The sequence below is a fragment of the Salarias fasciatus genome, chromosome 16 (genome assembly GCF_902148845.1).
Source record: "Salarias fasciatus chromosome 16, fSalaFa1.1, whole genome shotgun sequence".
Classification (NCBI taxonomy): domain Eukaryota; kingdom Metazoa; phylum Chordata; class Actinopteri; order Blenniiformes; family Blenniidae; genus Salarias; species Salarias fasciatus.
The window spans coordinates 16,985,699-17,006,203 of record NC_043760.1 but is presented as its reverse complement, the minus strand read 5'-3'; the positions used below and the strand labels follow the sequence as shown (position 1 = coordinate 17,006,203).

The 20,505-nt window shown below is 39.6% G+C and overlaps 1 protein-coding gene across 16 annotated transcripts in view; it reads left to right on the top strand.

Moving 5' to 3' along the window:
• stxbp5l (syntaxin binding protein 5L) overlaps nt 1-20,505 on the top strand; it is a 167,095-nt gene that overhangs the window by 61,852 nt on the left and 84,738 nt on the right. For all 16 annotated transcript variants that reach the window (XM_030112289.1, XM_030112286.1, XM_030112284.1 and 13 more), the window contains exon 3: nt 16,864-16,945. In XM_030112289.1, coding sequence (XP_029968149.1) covers nt 16,864-16,945 — 82 coding nt within the window. The remainder of the gene's footprint in view (nt 1-16,863; nt 16,946-20,505) is intronic.

Sequence of the window (20,505 nt, the reverse complement as noted above, 5' to 3'; positions counted from 1 at the left end):
TGACTTGTTTATTGTGTGTACTCCATGTACTGACAGTATTTTCTTCCCCTCGCCTTATTTATTGACGGGTAGATATACAACATTGGTCCGTATTTGCACATTTAAGCTTTCTTTTCGCCCATATCTTTATCCGCTGTCCTTTCTCATGTATCTCATTGCTTTTCTTTTTTATTACAGACCCCCTTTTAGCCTCCATCTTACCGTTTGCCACAGCCTCTTCCAATTTCTCTCTCCATTCCAGTCCCCTCCTACCCCTCCTGTCTTTCTTCCAATTCCCCTTCATTTAACCGTGTTTACGATAGCCATCATTATCTTCTCCTCTCCTGCTCCAACTGTCACCCCACTCTTTTTTTTCCCCCCCTTTTTTCACCTAATGTCTCTGGCTAGATGGGTAGGCACTGAGGCAGGCTGGGCTCCACTCTGGGTCATAATGATGGTGCTGGATTCTATAAAAAGCCTGCAGGCAGCTGAATCGATAGCTCCTGTTGTCAAATTGCACCTTACCCAGAGAGCGCCACCGAGGATCTTGAGTTTCTACTGGCTGCTGCACTGTGTCTCTGCTCTGCATGGCCGTGTGTGTGTGTGCGCGTGTTTCTTGACTTGGTGTGACTGTGAGTATGACTCTCCAGTGGATGTGCGTGTACCCTGGCAGGCCCGTCCACAACAGGACCTTGTATTAGCCGCACTTAATTCTTTGGAGCAGAAAATCTCTCTGTGCTTGTCATTGTGGTGCTTGACAAACAGCTCAGCCCTGCTTTTCACAGTCCTGGAACATACATATCCATGTGACTTGTAATATTGTAGGAGCCCAGTAAAAAAAAAAAAAAAAAAAAAAAAAAAAAAAAAAAATATATATATATATATATATATGTATATATATATATATATATATATATATATATATATATATATATATATATATATATATATATATATATATATATATAGATACACACACACACACACACACATACATATGCGTGTGGGTGTGTGTATTTGTATTCTGAAATCATTATTGTGGATATAATACTTGATATAAAATATGCCAAGGAAGACGAAATGCACATGCTCAGCAGAGTCATTTAGAGTCTCATTTTGTCACTGTGCTGCAGCAGAGTGCTTTCCCTGATATGAAAGGCGATTTTCCCCCTGGGTTCGCTTTGTTAAAAATCTCAGTTTTAAGAGAGTTCACATCAGGGGCAGGAAGCCATATCTAATCTTCTGTGCCTGATAAAGGAGTTGAATTGTTGACTGTTGTGCCGTAAAGTGGAAAAGGCAAATTTGGAGACACAGGACCTATTTGTCAGCCAAACATCACCACCATTTGTAAGCTAATGTTTTTTTTCTTGTTAGTATTATGAGTAGATCGTAATCATTATCTGTTACGGTATGAGCACGTTTCTGTCTGTATCCAAACCCATTAGTCTGGGTTTATTATACATAAATCAGCCTCTGCTTTGTTTTGATAGTCTAAATATGTTATTATCATCAGTTGGCGAGAAAAAAAAAATAGAACAGGTAAAATTGTGATTAAAGAATAAAAATGGATTAAATTTAGATATGCATTAGGGTAAACTCAAACCACATTTGTGAGCATGTGTCAGATACATTATTCATCTCCACAGCAGTTCTCTTGACCGCTTTGCTGCGTCACTGAGATTGATCCTGACTGAGATATATTCAAGGTCAAACAGTTCATTTGTCTGAAGTCATTGTATTTTCACTGCCATTTTGTTACTAATTGCCTGTTATATTTCAGTTGCTTGGCAGGTGTAAATATCTGACCTTGACAGTCAATATTACAATTGCATGTTGAAATAGCATTGGCTTTTCTATGATTTGCTAAATGAAAGAACAATTTATATCTTTATATTTTCATTAATTATTTAATATGCTTGTTTTTTGTTGTCTTTTTTGTGGTTTATGTTGTCATGCCAAATGGCTGTATTGGTCTTGGTTGGAGAAAAATAGTTCAGGAGAACCTGAATCTGCTCTTGCTGAAGGAGTTAAATGTCCAAAGAGGGCCAATTGACATATTAGGGGATAATGTATTGTGATGTGATTGCTTTAATAGACTGTTGGTGAATCTGTATGAAAATATCTGTTTCACTGATCTATCTCAACCATTGGGAACTCAGGCTGTGATGACCTAAAGAATAATAAGGAACCAGATACTCATGAATTACTGCGCGTGGTGATAAGGTGAGACGTCACCTGGGAGGAGATCAAATAGAGCCACTTCTCTATCTTTCCGAAAGGAACCAGTTGAGGTGGTTTTGGAAGTTTGACTGGAGAGTCTCACGATTGCTTTCTGTTTAAAAAAATTATGAGGCGGACCCAGGATCTATTGAAGATTTTCAGTCGGCCTGGGATGACTTGGTTTCTTCTGTGACGAGCTACAATAAGTTGCGAAGGGCAACACTTACAAGTCTTCGTCTCTGGTTCTTTCATAGAAAAAGACGACCTGCTCTCTTCAGGTCCAGGTGGGAGGAAATCATATATCTTTTGAACAAGAGATTGGAGGAGTGATCCTGATGTGCTCACTGTATTAGACTTTAGTAGTGAAGTTCACTGAGGGCAGAGAGGAAGCCAATCCATATGGGAATGCTGGCTGCCTCACAGGTCTGTCTCCATCAACTACCCTCACCTGTGCTCCTGAACTCTGGGTGTGACGACTCTTACAATGAACAGCTGGATACTGACAGGGAAAATTAGTTTTCTTCTCAGGGTGGCAGTCATCATCCGCTTTGACAAGATCTCCAGTGTGGTCAACTGGGAAGAAGTACATTTCGGAGTCACATCTTCCTCGCTTCAAGAAGAAGCAGTTGAGATGGTTTGGATGACTGATTCACATGCTACCTGATTGCTTCTTGTCGGAGTGTCGAGCAGAATCAGCTGGGGTGAAACCCTGGAGCAAACCTTGGACCCGGTTAAGAGATTAAATCACTTTGTTGGCCTGGGGATGAGTTGGCTTCTCCCCTGACGAGGTGGAAGCGGCTGTGGGGGACAGGGGCGTCTGGCCTTTACTCTGTTCTCTATATCACTATTGTGAAGGCTCAGCAGGAGAAAAGCTGACCAGATGAGCGTGTATTGTGGAAATCCATACCTATTGTTATGATTTCAAGCAATGCTTATATGTTTCTCTTAAACATAAAAAGTATTTGGTCTGATATTCATTAAGCTGTCCGAGTTCAAACGGACATCAGTAAAGTAAAAGCAGATGTACGCAAGTCAAAATAAGAACATATCTCCTGACAGTGTTGATAAAGTTCCATGAGCTGGCGTGGTACCATGAATCCCACGGTGTGGGTGAGCATGAAAATGAGGAATCTGTGGCATAAAATGTATTCAGAAGTGAACCGTGCCTTGGCTTTGTTTTGTAGATTTTGTTTCATTTCAGTTGTTCACATTTCTCCCATGTAAGACTGCATGTAAGACGCAAGAGCTTTTCATAATTATAATTGTAAAAGTTCAAGATGAATCACAGGTGGTGGGTGCCCAAACCTGAAATTTAAATCACGTATTCAGAACTCTAATCATTCCTAATTCAAGTAGGGCTACTTTTTATACTTTTATGTAGCGGTAAATTGCCCCAGGCTTCTTCATCTTTCCTTGATTTGAAAGAAACATCAGTCTGTTTGCATTTGCAGGGCTTTTGTTTGACCCGTAAGAATCTCTGTACTGCAGACATGTTTCCAGCTTCCGGAGGAGCAATTTTATTGCCTCAAAGCAGGTTATCTGCAGGTTAATTACTCAGTGAGCTGCTCATTAAGATGCAGCTGAGAGTGTACTAATGGTGTGCAGCCGGGGCGTGTGTGTTGCTAATACTCAATTGTCATTCTTGGCAGTGGTGTACAGCGGTGACCCACGAGACATCACACCACCATCCCCTCACCATCTGACAGATTCTGCAAATTCTGTTTTCATATTTAAGTCCTGAACCCAATTCAGATTGTTGCATTTCTCAGCTGTGCCCAAACTACTCTTCATTATAATGTAAAAGAAAAATAAACCAAAACAAAGCAGAGTAGCAGTAGTTAGATTGGAACTGCAGACTTGAAAGAAAAAAGAAATTAGTGATGGCCTTCAAGTGAAAATGATGAAAAGAAGAAAAATATTTATTGAAAAGCATTTGTTTGTGGGGTTTTTTCCTTAGCTTAAAGTTGACAACTGTGATGATTACTGCCTGTTATTGTGGTTACTGAAGTGAATGTAAAGGTCACACACACACACACACACACACGCACACGCACGCTCACTCTTTGGGGTTGTCAGAGTTGATCACATTAATCATGATTAATCACATAATTAGGCTTTTTTTCAGTATGAAAACTGTATTTTTAACATGGACATTGTGTGCAGTTAGTCTACTGTTCACTTTATTTTGACAGAAAATCCAACAAGGCCCAAAAGGTGTGTTTGATTCCCAATCAAGACGCTCCAGCAAGAAATCAGTCACTGCAGGAAGTTGTGATGCTGAAATTTCAACAATGACTTTAAATTCAACTTTCAATCTGACTGTTTGGACTGATGAATGATTTACATTATGGGCTGAAAACCGCCTTGAAATGGAAAACAACGGAATTTAGAAAAATGTTTTTCAAACACGATTAATCATGATTAACTATGGAAATGATGCGATTCATCATTATTTAAAAAATGTATTTTTTGACATGTTTTTCTATGTATATATAGACACACACACATAAAATGTATGTATGTATATAGTGACATATTATGCTGCATAGCAATGGGTATGAGGCATCAGTGGGCTTGTAGCTGTTTTTATTGTTTAATTCAATAAACTTAATGTAAGGTAATTTTCTCATACAGCAAATGGCAAAAGGACAACAAATGCGTCCCATTTCCTCTCTTTTCTTTTTACATTTTTTTTTTCAGGGAACGCTCAGTATTTTTGGACCCAAAATAAGATATGCAATCTGGCAACAGTGTTGTCCATTTGTGAGTGTCTGCGTAGTGTAGTGTGTGTGGGAGGCGAAGAGGAAAAATAACAAAGGAATAAAGCATAGTAGATGGGTAGAGAGCTTTCAAGAGGATGGGAGCTGCATCTCAGGCCACAGTGCAACCCAGGTCAAGAGAAATAATGCTGCTGCGAGGGCTCAGTGCTGTTTATCTGTTTTCATTGACGATTGATTGACACAGTTACCCACAAGTATTGCCACGCTGCAATAATCAAGCTTGCTTGAGGTATCAGGAAGAATTAAAGTTGTACGTGTGTGTGCACACCTGGGTGAAACCCGAGGGCATTTAAATCCTTTCTGAAAGCATTTAAAAAAACATGCATTTCCTTCATCAAGACAAATTTATAGTTGTAAGGAACAACATTTAAGTTGCTTTTTATTATTGATCTATATGTGTATAACTGCTCCTGTTCGAAAATAAATAGTTAAAAAAAAATCTCTCCACAAATGGGCTACACGCACGTCTGATGAAATAAAATAAATGACGAAAGTGGTGCACCACAGAAGAGTAAGACAGCTTTTTTTTTTCTTTTTTTAAAGTAGGAAAAGGATTTTATGTTGCGCACGACAGCGAGACAGTAATACAACGCACCGCAAAACCGCAGCCAGAGGAAAATATTGGGGTTGAAAAGCCTGGCACGTCATAAATGTTAACACTAATGTTGACAGAGTTCAATATGCAATGCGGTGATTTAAACATAGGAAAATACATTGAAGCAATAGCAGTTTGTGGACTTTGATGCTCAACACCATTCGGGTAAGAAATTGCCACGTTTTATTGTAATTCAAAGCATTTCGTGAAATTATTTTCATTATTACATTTGCTAGACAAGTTGAGAAGGAGGTCATAACACTGTCGCCCACAGCTATGCCCTGATTTTGGATGAGCCAGTCACAATTAGTTAGAAGGAGCAGTGGCAATTCAGACAGGTTTTGTATTTTTTGAAATTGTTGCATGTATTTCAGTGTCATTGCAGAGACCCGATTATGTTTGCACATGGATGACTTTGTGTCACGGTTCAGTTAGGGTTAATATGATGTTTGAATATTGACAGCTGATGATGAAAATGTTTCACCAAGCAATGTGTCAAGATTGTTTATGCAGTAAGTTCAAAAGTGTTCCAGTGATCTGCTTAAAGGAAAGAGTGCCTTAAAATGATGGCTGAAAGATAATGAAAAGATGATGAAATTGAACTTAAAAGCAAGAAATGACACACAAATGCTTAACCTTTTGCTACATAGCAATAGTGAATAATGCCAAGCCAAAGCAAAAAAAAGAAAAAAATGGGGGCAGAAGATGAATTATACACAATATTTATGTCTATGTTGTATATTTATTTATTTTGTCAGGCAAAATCATCAATCAGTAATCTGAACCTCCTTGTGGTCAGTCTTAGAAATGATCGAGGGTTGGCTGGGCAGAGAGCAGATGTGCTTCAGCATTTTAATTGCTATTATGTGAAACTGTGAAGGAGTCAATGACATGCACATATCTTTAAATGATGAGAGGCTCAGCCAGACAGATGCCTTCTCTCACTTTTATCACATCAAAGAACAGCCAAGCAACATCTGCGAGGATGCATTTACAGGGCGACTATTCCACTAATCAAACCATCCTATTTTGGTTTGATAGAGTTAGCTTTCGCTTCATGCCAGCAGATTGAGATATAATTGGTTATCTGAGCAATCTGAGCACTTAAGTAGATACTCACAGATTGTGTAGCTTTATCCTTTGTTCAACAATTGAAATTGTGCGGCAGGAAAAAAACAAACATTCTCCTGTCAACTCTTGTCTCAACATTGTACTGAGCGTAAGTCTGTCACTGTCCTGCTGCTCTGCACTGTGGGATTTTATTCACATGGCACTCTTTGACCTTGCAGACCTTTAGATTTAAAACTGTAATAATTTTTTTGTTTCCTATAAATCCAGAAAAACACTAAAACCTTTGTATTTACTCTTTGTATGGAACATATATTTTTACACAAAGATTATGGATTAATGAATTTGGATCCAACGGGACAATGTCATGATGTCTCCTTTAACCTATGCCGTTGGCTGACGTATACCCGACCAACTTCCACAGGTAGAAACTGTGTGGGAAACCAAAATATATACATTTTCAATTTTATATTTTTTATAGCCAGAGGACATGTATTTGTTGTTTCCCAGCACAGGCTTGACAACTGCTACTTTTGTCACTTGTACTTCTGAAATCTAGGCAGACTCATTCAGGTTTATTAAATTGCATTCTGTCAGTCAACACTGTTTAAGTAAAAGAGAGCGTTAATGAAATGTGTGCCTTAGAATAGATACCGAGACAGCCAATCAGCGGCGCACACATTTTTTTTTTTCTGTCTCCACTCTGCTGTGAGATGTTTATACTCAAATCTAAATTGCCCAGCTGTGTCCCCACTGCTCCTCCAGCATTATTAAACACACAAAACAGTTATTATACACCCCCTTCACACACACTTCGAGAAGGAGACACGGAAGGGGAAGAAAGGGATTGGGGCAGGATGAGAGTAATTGTGATTCATCGAGGATGAAGGAGAATTTTTGAGCGTGGATGGGGTGAATTGAGAGAGGGCACAGTGGGATCAATTCAGTTCAAGAGAAAGCCACGGTGGTGTAATTTTGAAGAGTTGTGTTGTTTTAATCAGGATTCAGCTTAAATGTCAGCACTTCAAACTGCAGCCCACAGCAACCACTGCTTGTAGGAAACCATGGTATTAGCATCCATAATGCCGTCGAGGGAGGGGATTCGGGAACATTTTCGAAAGGGTGAGGAAAACAAGGTGGATCAGCATATTGGTAACAGAGTGGCACACTTAAATATTATCCATCACATCATCTGTCACTGTCTCCAAACATTCTCTGCTTTACACAGTTAGACCTAATCTTGGAGCCTGAGATAACCTGGTGACCCATCCAGGGTGTATCCTGATTTTACCGATCGTCAGTTGTGTTCAGCTCCAGCTCCCCGCATGTGATAAAACTGTGTAAAAAATGGAACGCTGGAGTATGATAAACATGTTTTGATTATGAGATTTCTATCTGTATTTATAAAAAATGGATAAATATTTGAACCAAGAACGTTTATAGTTTGGGTCAACAATGGTATCGCAGTGACATTACCCTAATTCTTTTTTTTTTTCTGATTAAAAAAATATATTGTATTCAGCAATCAGTTCAAGACTCACACACTGTCATACTTGTAATGTTATAATGTTTTCCTTCATCTTCCTGAATACTCTTTGTACACTGCTTGACACAAAATTATGTGTTGCTTTTCTTATGCAAGGCAGGCTATCTCAAAAATGCCCCTAATCTCTGTATAACATTTTTTTTCTGACATGGAGGGAAACAGTAAACATAAAGAGAGAAAGATGGTAGTGCAACTGTAACCCAAATGAACGCAGCAGATACAAGAGCTCTCAAAAGGTTAGCTCGGTGTTAATCCAGGATTAATGCAGACTTATGCCATTCACAAACAAACCTTTGAGGGATGACTGTGCAACAATCACACTGATTCATGCAACTCTTAAATAGTGAAGAGTGGATTCCAGAACCCTGGCAGCCCCGCGGATTTTCAGATGATGCTTTTCACATCATTCCTTCTCTGAGTAAAACTGCCCCTATTGGTATATAAAGAAAAAGGGCGTTATCATATTCACAGAATTATTCTGTAATTTTTCACTGCAGGCGTGTCTCATTTTGTTTCCAGAAAAGGTGCTTTTACTGTTCTTGACATAGTTTTAAAAAAAAGAAGAAAAATTGGACAAATACATATAAACAACAAAATTCTGACTTTATTAGTGTGTTAGTGTTCTCTCTCTTTAATCAACTGTTGTGCATTAGACCCTGAAAAATGGTTTCAAAGCAGTTAAAGTGAACCATATTTCCTTCGGGTTGGGAAACTCCAACCGGTAATGTATAAAATGTGATACATTCTCAAAAAATCTGAACAAGTTGGGGAAAAAAAGGACAGGGCCATTGTCGTGACTTTTTTTTATTGATACTTGCTGGAGCAAAGTAAACAAAAAACTCCAAAACATTTCGTACAATTGCAACCTTTGCTGCCTTTATCACGGATGTTAAAAAAAAAATAAAAAATTCATCCGCGAAGTATGGGTGCCTGCTAAAGTTATGTATCTTCACTGAAGGACAAGGAAGAAACAGCAGTTCTTTTTACTGAAAAATAGAACATGTTTTCACTCTTTGATATAGTATCCTGCAGACCAGAGTGGTCCCTGTTTCGAGCCAGTATCTTTGGCACTTTTGCTTGAAGCATCGGTTCTCAACCTTGGGTTCAGGACCCGCTTTGGGGGATGCCAGGTTTCACCAGGTGGTCTGAAGCTTTTTTCCGCTCTGAGGTTGTCAATATAAATATAGAACATTTCTCTTCATAGTGCAGTGGCGAAGGGCTGGGAGAAATCACATTTCATATGTGGTGAGATATGTGACAGCTAAAGGTTAATCAAAGTAATATTTGCAGGACTGCATTTATGAAATTGAGCCTGGTATGCAGTGTTCTCTCAAATATCCTGAAGGGACCTGCTGGAGAGAAAGACTCACGAAACACGCAACCCGTGCACACATGGGAGACGTTCTCACGAGCCTTGTGTGTTATAACACTAATCAAGGTGTTAGTTGAGGCTGGAAACACTTTGCTTGCCATCATATCATGCTGCATATTCATAAATGTGTTTGGACATAGCATTTTTGCTGGGTCTCACATTCGTGTCATCTGGTATGAACATAAGGGCACAGCTCATTTAGTTGTGATATTTTAGGCTTTTTGCCAACATGCATTCACACTGTTATATGTGCTATAAATATTGTACATCCTTCCTCTATCGCTCTCTCACTCACTCTCTCCCTTTCTTAAATAAGAGAAACATTTTGGGGAGGACAGTCTGCCACAGTCTGTGTTTCTTGCTCTCGGCAATGTAGAGGAAGTCAGACACAGTACGTAACACCTGGCTAGCCTGAGCCACTGAGATGCGGGATTGTTGATTTTCTTTAAATAGATTTCGTGTTTAGTTAGTCACATCTGCGGCTACGAATTGAGAGAGGGCGAGAGAGAGAGAGCAGACGAACAGTGAGTGAAGTAATTTCAGCCACTGCTGTGGTGTGAAGCATGCTTCAACCTGTGGAACAAGTACAGCAATAAACGGCAGTGACTAGTGTTAACCTAATCTAAAGCAACTGGCGGTAAAGACTCCCAGTGTGCATCTATTTTGAACAATGATCTACACGTTTGCACCCAGCGGACATTCATTTCTAAAAAGTTAAACATGTAAAGATGATTTGTGTGGAGGTGTTGGTTGAATCAACCTGATTGAGCTCTGTAAGCGGAGGAACATTTTGAATGTTTGTAAAAGGGAATTAGGAGGCTGATATATTGAAGCACTGCACAAATAAATGTTGCAGACAAATTATGAGTCATGATGTCGACTCCAGTCAGATTGGCCCCTGCTTTATCTTCTTGTGCGGTCCTGTGTAGTCTGACTGGCTGAGTGGAACTAATCCTGCACAACATGTATCCTGTTTGTCTCGCAGTCATCAACTTTCCCATTTTTTTCCGCAACTGAAGGTGAAGCTAATGGACAGTCCAGGTGAATGATTAAGCCATGGGCAATTCAGAGCTTCTTTTACCTCTTTCTTTAACTAGAATTTGGCACTCAGAGAGCGCCGACCTCCGCCACAGGTCAAATCAGTCACCAACAACAGTAAGAACACCATATATAATAAAACAACATTGTGATCGGGGGTGTGATCGGAGCGGAGCGCTGCGGCGCGGCGTGTCACGTGTGGCGTGCGGCATGCAACGCGGTGCGCAATGCCGCACAGGCCCCTTGTCGGCGGGCCTGCCCAACTACGTGAAAGACTGCCCTATCTCTCAATGATAAAGAATCCTTTAAAAAATTCCTGGATCCAGACAGTGATCCGGATCATCACCAAAATATCCGGATCATCACCAAAATTTAATGGATTCTAAGTTAGGCCAAGACCCGCCTTTCCACACAGTTTCATTGCAATCTGTCCATAACTTTTTCCGTAATGTTGCTAACAAACCAACAAACCGACATGATTCCATAACCTCCTTGGCGGAGGTAATTATAATTTTTTTTAAATATTGTTGTTGCCTACAGTTGCCAAAAAAAAAAAAAAAAAGACAATTTCTGCTTTTGCCAGTGATCCCTTGTCATATATGATTGGAAAATAACGTGTATTGTTTGTGCCTATACCTCTGACTGACCCATAAAAGTAATTTACTTTTTAATAAATGTCAGTAGATCACGATTAATAAAAAAACAAATGTTAAGTTACTTTAGTCAGTTTTGTAATGCAGTCATTCGAATGGTCATTTTAAAGGTTGAGTATGTGAAAATTAACTATGAATATTCCTAGGATGATCCCATGGACCTGTAGTGGCCACCGTGGATTCTTTTACAACTTTTTTGTTTGGCAGACCCAACAAAGATTTTGTGACCACTATATCACAAGAAAAAAAGACTTCTTTGCAATATATATCCAAACCAGTAGAAGCCGTTGGTATCGATTTCAATTAATTACTGATTTTTTTTACTATAAAGCGTATCTAAAAATGCAACAGAAATGGACATACCGAAGTGCTAAAATGCTGTATGAGACTACATTTTGTTGCCCTGTGCTTGTTGTAAATCCTAATGTCACTCAACTCTAGAGCTACAACCTGGGTGAAGATGAGTAAAGTTGAGTCATCTGTTCAAATGTCCACTCTGCACTCTGTTTTCTTTCTTTTTTCTTTTGGGACGCTCTGCAGTTGAGCGCCAAACACAGTTGTTACTGTGATCACTGGCGCCTCACACAAACAACAAACATGTAACAGACAACATAATGGCTCTGTGCATGGCAAACAACAGGTGTTGTATTTTAAATTCATGACTCACTGGCTTTCTCTCATTAGTTTTTTGAAGGCAGACATCATCTAATTCCTCATCTCACAATTACTCATTGGCATTCTCTCCTGTCAGCTGGCAGCGGTGCTGCGTTTGTCTCCTGCATGGATGTAGGCGACTTCACCTTCACATCGGCTTTGTATTTTGACAGCGTCTTGTGTGTTTTGATGCCGTCTTGAGTGTGATGTGAATTTAAATGTGATGTGTACAAAGGCTTGGCTGTCAGGGGGAGAGTGATGCAGACCGACAGAGAGATGATTTAAGTCTACCATCCGCCTTCAATTCAGCTCTTGAATCACACAGACACACACAGACGCGCACGTGCACACGCTGCTCCAGCAAGTGAACTCAGCAATGCTCATTGCATTAAATAAACATGGCCACCGCGCCAAGGTAGCTGAGTGCTGATCTGCTGATTTCAGACTTCCAGAAAATGTCCCCATGCTCCCCTCCCTTCACAATCTGGAAACAGTGGCATTGCTGTTTACCACTGCTAAATGTGTACTTGTAACTTTATTCTCTTGACAAAGTGTGAGCTGCACATTAATAGATATTCAATTACAAAAAGTGAAGACGTTTTCCAGAGTTTCCTCTAGTAACAGTTCAGTTCTGTATGTATGCTGCAGTTTAATTCCACCATACTCAACAGTATTTCCTGATGTTGCTCATTTTCTGCACTCTCTTTTATTTCATTGGATTTCTCTGTCTCGGACTTCTGGTCTATTGCCAGTGTAATGATTAAAATTAGATTTATTATTAGTTATTTTTCATTCTTTAGAAATGAGTGGATTCACAATATCACGTTTGTAAGAACGTCTTGTCTGAACTGGTGCCTTAGAAAAGCTTGACAATGTTGTGAAGAAAACTGCCGAGCTGCAGTGAGAGATGTTTGCGATATTTCATGTGTAAATATTTATTGAAGACAATTTGCACTCGAGGGAGTAATAAGGCCTCCATGACTTATGACACCGCTCCAATTCTGAGGCAGTGAGGTAAAGATATGAGGCTGGTTTGAGGCCTGCAGGCACCTCAAGCAGGACAGCAGACAAATAATACAATGGAAGTTAAAAAAACAAAAACAAAAACAAAAAAACAAAACGATAGATGCAGCTTGCATCAAACAGACTTTCCACATATAGAGTACCTTGTTGGTTCTGTAACAGTCAAACCACATCAAAGATCCAAATACCACTCTTTTTGTTCTCGCTTTAGCCTGTAACTGCAAACATACAAACAGGCAGTGTCTGCAGAGCTCCACAGCAACTTGTGTAACATAAAGCACCTGCTGGCTGCTACCACAGGACACAAGACTCATACATTTCACAACACACTCTCCAGTATCCACCTTTGAGTTGTTTTTATTCAAACCTGAAATGCTGAAGGTCGCATGCTGTGTCGGCATTCAAGAGAAAAATACATATTGACTTGCTTTATGTGGACAGACTTCTTTCTTGTGCTCGTGTGGCATCACAGGGATGAATAATGATTTTTTTTTTTTTTTTTGGTGATGAGGCTTCACAGTGTGGGCGAATGCAGACCAAAGGCATTTCTTGTCTGAATAGTGTTGAATAGTTGAAGTATGTTTATGTTTTCTTGATGTATTTATTGCAATTTGGATTATGACGACTCCGTTTGGAGTCCTCACTTTCTAGGCTCGAAACTTTGGAGGGAAATATGAAAATGACCACAACTTTTACTTGGATTCATACACTGAGATTTGAGTGGAATATAATTTTACCTGTGTTTGTGCGTGTTGCGTGCTCGGGGTCCTCTGGTTCCTCCATTTCTTTTTACCATGTTTTTCCTCCTGGCTGGACTTCAGCCGCACAACACTTTCAGACACACACACCTCAGACTCCCATCCAACAACCTCAGATTTTTCAAGGTCACTGCTTTGAGACAGTGTCTTCCACGTCAAGTCTGATGTCTGCCGTGGTGTCTTCCTCAGATCATTAATTTAATAGCCAGTACGTGACGTGAAACATTTGACCAATCTCCGACTGTTTCAACCATGAATGGCAGATAAAATATGCAGTGCAGAGATGGTGATGAAGCAGTTAACGTAAATTTAATCACACAAGTGCAATGCATTAGGAGTCATTAAACAAGCCTTAACCAAGCATGCAGAAATAAACCATGAGCTCCTCTATAACCTCTGCAGAAAGTTCTGACATACCATTCAAACAGCAATATTTTCATCCTTCATTGTTTTTGTTTCATAATTGATTTCTGGAATTTTAATGGGTCTAAAAATAGTTTTGAAATATCAAATCTTGTCTTCATCAGTAAAATGACACAACAGCATTTTCTGTTAATTATCTAAAGGAGTAAAATGATTTAATTTACAAAGTAAATTGAAAAACAAAAGAACTTTGAATGAATATAAACAAAAGATAGATTTTGTTGAATATTTATTACTGGTAAACATTAAAGCTTGTCCTGTTTGTCACCTTAAGGTGGGACCATTTTTCTCAGGCACAGTGTTGTTCTCATTAATTAGCGTGGCATAATACAGCTGGAAACGGTTCCGGGGTTCCAGTGATTGGCAGAGGGCAGAGTGATTGATAGGTTGAACATCTCAATTGTAGTATTACAACACCGTGTCTCTGTTTATCTCAGCATGGTAATATTTACATAATTTATCAGGATACGGCACGCTACCGGTAATTAAGTGAGTGACACGTAATACAGTATATGGACAAGGTGATTATTCATGACACTGCCATTCATCCAAGATAGGTATTGGGATGTATGTGGATTTGCTGCAGATGCTTCAAATGCTTTTGTCTCAGGCCGAATTCACATCTTTAAATACCAGAATTCCTGATACATTCCAATAAATCTCACATTAGAATTAACTGATGATTTCCTTTTATGAGATCCAGAGATAATAAACGTATTTGAATTGGTAATTTACAGATACATCCTACCTGTACAAATGAGAATATGCATCAGCAGTTTCAATGTGTAAATTATATTTACATGCTAAAAGTATATATATATATATATATATATATATATATATATATATATATATATATATATATACACACACACACACACACACACACACACACACACACACACACACACACACACACACACATATATGGGTGCTGGCATTGATTCTTCCCGACCCCTCATTGCCGACCTGAGGTGGGCAATAGTGCCGTATTTTGTGCCGACACAAAAGTAATTAATTAGCTTCAGTCTCTGTCTCCTCTGTACTCACGTCTTCCGCCGGACTCAAAGCTTTGTTTTTTAAGTCTGCTGCTCTTTCTTTTAACGTGACTCATTAGGTGACTCATTGTGAATGAAGACACATTTTGTTCCCTCTGACTACTGTTTGTGTTTATTTTCTATTTTCCACCGCCAAAAGGCTTCAGCATGACAAGAGTTTGATTTCAGCTCACACAGTCACCTCGCCCGCAGCCGTTTGCGAGGTGTCACGAGTGGCTACTGATGCCAAGCGGAGTGGACAGAAATCTCTTGAGGGAGAAGTGCGATAGGCGAACTCCCCCGCCACAACATCCCACAGGTTTTGTAATGGAATACAGTTACACATGAGGTCAGGAGATGCAGAGTAAATATCTGTTTTGTTCCCAAGAATGTGCAGCAGTCAAATGAGAAATAGACTTGAGATTGAAAAGAACTGTAATGGATAGCTGTCTTGCATTAGTGCTCCCTGAAAGATGAAGCAAACATCTGAGGAAATTGCTCAGTTCATAACCCACATTGTGGAAATATGTTAGTTTTTTATTAAATCAGCCAAATGAGCGACGAAGGTGGAGCTCACTAATGGTTCAGCGTGAATTAACAGCATAAAAGAAACTGGTAAATATTTTCCTACAAAGCATTGTTTAGTACGAGTTGTACACGGCTCTCTGTTGCACCGCACTGTGTCGAACAATGTTGGCAAAATGGCAGGATTGTGAATTAACTGTGGTGATTAAATAACTGCGCCTGATTCTGATCCAACTGGCTGTGTTTTCATGTTGTGTCACTTCCCCCTCCCGCTGATTTCCACCTGCTTTGAAGGATGTGCTCATAGAGTCGACTTCCTCGGGCAACCGTACCTGTTACCTAAACAAACCATCAACGGGCTTATTTGTGATTCAAAGGGATATTTTTGAATGGCAAATTTGATACTGCTCAGTCCATAGATAATGTCTGGTACTAGTACTGCAGGTGTGAGCATGTGTCTCATTAGACTTTTGATTGGTACGTCAGAATAAATTTGACTTTTTTACTCAATATTTCTGATTATGGGGTGAAAACACTGTACATTTCTAGGCCTTTTTGTGATGACACAGACATACATCCCCCCCCCCCCCCAAAAAAAATGTACCCGCCTCAAGGTGAGAGAAGCACAGTGCAGGGTGTGTCAACAGTCATCAAACACCACAATGCACTTCTTTCTTTTCTTTTTTTTTTAAAACCACTCATCCTTTATAACTGGATTTGACATTGCACCACCTGCCCACACAGGGCCAGTGGCAAATGATGCAGTTGTACTCTGGCTTTTCCTGCCTCTGTGCCACCGCATTTAACACAGGTACATCCTCCCAGAATCTCCACAGAGATATCATTTGCTTTAAAACTTTCACAGAGATGAACTTTTTGATCTTGAAAAAATAATTGTCCAACATGCTGACAGCAGGAACTGAGTGTTCACTCCTCATTCGACACAGCTCAGATCTTAACATGAGTTGTTGCTATGAGATAATCAATGTTATTCACATCATCTGTGAAGGGGACATAATGTTTTGAATCATCAGTGAGTGTGCTTAAGTCTTGATTGGATATTGTTTTTCACTGCTTTCTGCCAGTACACTGCAATCACTGACACATGAATATGTACTGTGTTATTTTTGCCTGTTCTGATGCACAATGCAGTACTCCTCTGTACACTTCCTTGACTCTGTGGTGTCGTCAGACTGGGGCGACCTGGGGTGGACTGCTACTGTCAGCATGAGAGCGGAGCAGCTGTTCTCCAACTGCAGTTCCTCATCAACGAGGTAAGCCACAGTCCGTGATTTTATTTGTTTTTTTTTATCTCGCTTTGGGGAGTTGAAGCATTTGTTTAACACTGAAGTCATCATTAAGCAAACATACATAGGGAACAACTATGATAGAAGTGCTGTGCACAGCGTGAGAACATGTTTATTTTAGTTATTTTTCTGGATGTTGATGAGTTAATGTCGGTCATAATGAAAATGACTGGTCACACAGAAGTGTTTAGAATCATTTTAAAATGTGGAACGGGGCTTCAAATGTCCTGATTTATGTTCTTGTTTTCGGACTGTGAGAAAAAAGTACAGCCTCCAGGGCTGGCTGACAGTTGACAAGTTTTTTTTTTTTGTAGTTACATCTGAACTATGAAACAGAATGGTAACTACTGAAAGCAGTGCAGCATAGAAATTCTAATTACTGTATGGAAGTACTATTACTGTATTATATATACATATACGCATACAATAGATTAAAAAGTCACTCAAGAAAAATATCAATTTTTCAATCAAACAAGGAAATTCCATATAGGATTGATATACTTTATTGATCCTTATTTGAGAAGTTCCTGCACTACAGCAGTAGCATAACACAGTAGTACATTAACAAAAAAAAAACAACAACAAAAAAACACTTCCTGGAAAATAAAGAAAAACAAAAGCAGAATTCGCTATACTGTTTGTGAGCCAGTGGTGGTCTTGAGGTTTGCTGTATTGGATTGCATTACTGAGAGGTCACTGCTGTTGGTCCCTGATCAACACTGTTAACCCCAAATCACTCAAGTTACGCCAAGATGGGTGTGCAGGGTAAACTTACGCCAAATTAAAACATGCCAGATCACACCATCTGCTGCGGTGACCCCAGAAGGGAACAGCTGAAATGTATTGCTGTCTAGAGTAAATACAGAAATGTACTGCAAATTAAGAGACAAACAGGAAAGAAATGCTGGTGTAGATAACAACCAGATGTGTAAAATACATTATGTGAGTCTACTGAGAATAAAAGACTCTTTTCTGTTTAGTGGCTGTGGTCAATCTTAAGGTCTGCGTCATGACGTACCCTGCTTGTTTCATCCAATATTGTGGAGTATCAATAATTAAGTCAAAGTTGTTTCAAGCAAAAGTGCTGATAACATAATTTTCCCTCTAATAAACCTTATTTTTTCATTCGGAGCAGCAGGAGCCAAAACACTGTGTGATTAAGTGTCCTGATTAAAGGTTTGTTATGATCATTACTTGCTGGGGGTTGCAGAGGTGAAATCATTTTCCCCTCACTGTTCACTCTTCCACTGACAGTACAGGAGTGTGTGGGCTGACACATGGCAGGGCTGTGTCGAGTGCATGATTTTGGGAATTTAACAGCAGTTTGATGAAAAATGCTGTAGGTAGGTGTGTGAGAGAAATAAAGGGTCCTCATGTTTGTTAAAGTGCAGAAGCTGAGTCACAGGTACAAAACATGAAGCTCGTCCATCTTCTCCTTCGCTGTGCTGTAATCTCTCTTCCAAACTCTTTTTTTTTTCTTGTTCTTTATCCTGTCTGTTTGTTTTTAAGCCCACTGCCTCGCTCAGCCCACTTCCATCAGTCATTGGCCCACTTGTGATGTGTCTGAGGCAAATGGAGGTGGATAGGCCTCAAGAGGAGTGTGTCTGTGTGTGTGTGTGTGTGTGTGTGTGTGTGTGTGTGTGTGTGTGTGTGTGTGTGTGTGTGTGTGTGTGTGTGTGTGTGTGTGTGTATATGTGTGTGTGTGTTTGTGTTGTGTGATATGTGCTGACTTTGTGTGTGCATGTAACTCTGTGTGTGTGGGTTTAAGTATGCCTGGAAGCACCCAGATGTTTATGTAAAAGTGTAGCTGTGTGTATTCGGTCGAGAGCGCGTTTGTGGGTTCAAGTAGATCTCATTAAATTGGTGAATTTGTAAAAGCATGCCTCTGAGTTCGACTGACTCATACTTCATGCATTTATGTGTGCCATGGCTGATGATTTCTATTGTGCAACCGTTAAATCCTGTTAATATTTTAATGTATTCTATACAGCCATATGTAGTCATTTGCAGGGAACGCACACTAATTAAATGCATTTCCTAAACTATTTAAATGAATGTTTGAATCTTTCCAAGACACCGAAGAGTTGAAACAGCAATGATTCAACAATAATTTACATACAACACTTATCTAAGCACTGATGGTGTTTCAGACGCTTTGGATGCTGCGTGATCAACTAAAAAAGTGGCAGCTGGATCTGCAGAGCTCCCTGCAGCCTTTAGAATTAGGCTGTGAATGTATCCGATCATGACATGGGATGAAATGAGTTGTGAGTGGTATAGATGTTGAACCACCTGCTGATTTGTCTTGCATATGATTCTAAAGAATAATTTTGATTGATTGACTATCATAGGATCTGCAGGTCACTCTTAAACATTCAGTTTGAGATATTGGGCAGAAATTTAGACCTTTCGGTCCAGGCAGCACTTTTTCGATCCTCTGTTGTCCACATTTAATGAGTTTGTGGGAATTGCACCCTCAGTTCTCTGCTCTTTACTGTCAGGAATGCCCCAGTGTAGTTTTCTGCTACTGTAGCCCATGAGCTTCAGGGTTTGACGTTTTGTATGGTCAGAGATGATCTTCTGCATACTTTGGTTGTTACAAGTGATTATTAGAGTTACTGTTGATTTTGTATCTTCTGAAAACAGTCTGTCATTATTCTCTGCCCTCTGGTGTGTAAAAAGCATTTTGGCTCATAAACCTGCCATTGACTGGATAATTTATCTTCATTGGTCCATTCTCTTTCAACACTAGAGACGGTTGTGCCATAAAATCCCAGCAGTTTCTCAAATATTCAAACCAGCCCATCTGGCACTAACATGTAGTCTGTGAGAATGTTGGATTAAGGTCTTGTGTTCACAAGTAATAGAGCAGTCATGCCTAATCAAGTGTTCAGTGAGTGTATATACTTGGTGCACTTGTCTGTGGATTGCGTCTCACGCTGAATTATTTTAGGGTTACGTGTGAAAAACCCCCTTTTTTTAATGCAAAAATCATTTTGGATCACGATCAATTTCGTACACTGCCCAGTCCAAGCTTGTGTAAGTAAATAAGCACCAGGAAAGACATCAGTAATATTTAGAAGAATAAATCTTAAAACAGTAAGACATTAACATCATCTATCAAGGCATTTATATTTATTTCAAGTCATATCATTATTGTATACTCAGCAACGTTATCGTCCATATTATGTCATACAGGCCTTTCTACTTTTTTCTTTGACATAGCAGAAAATAAATGTACTTTGAAATGTAAATTGTTCTAACTAAAATAACAGTAAGTCAGAAACAGATTGTCACTCTTTGCACTAGGGATACACATTTGATATCTTTTCTATGACCGATAACCGACGCCCTTTAACCGGTTTATAACCGTTAACCGATAAGATTTAAGGCCCGTCCATGCTTCACATGTCTGCGTGGGTGTGCATTGCGCATTGGTCTGCGCGGACCGATCTGCGGATGTCTGCGCAGCAGCCAGAATTTGTGACCGCGTTGCGCGCAGGTCGCACATCGCCAGAGCGCCACAG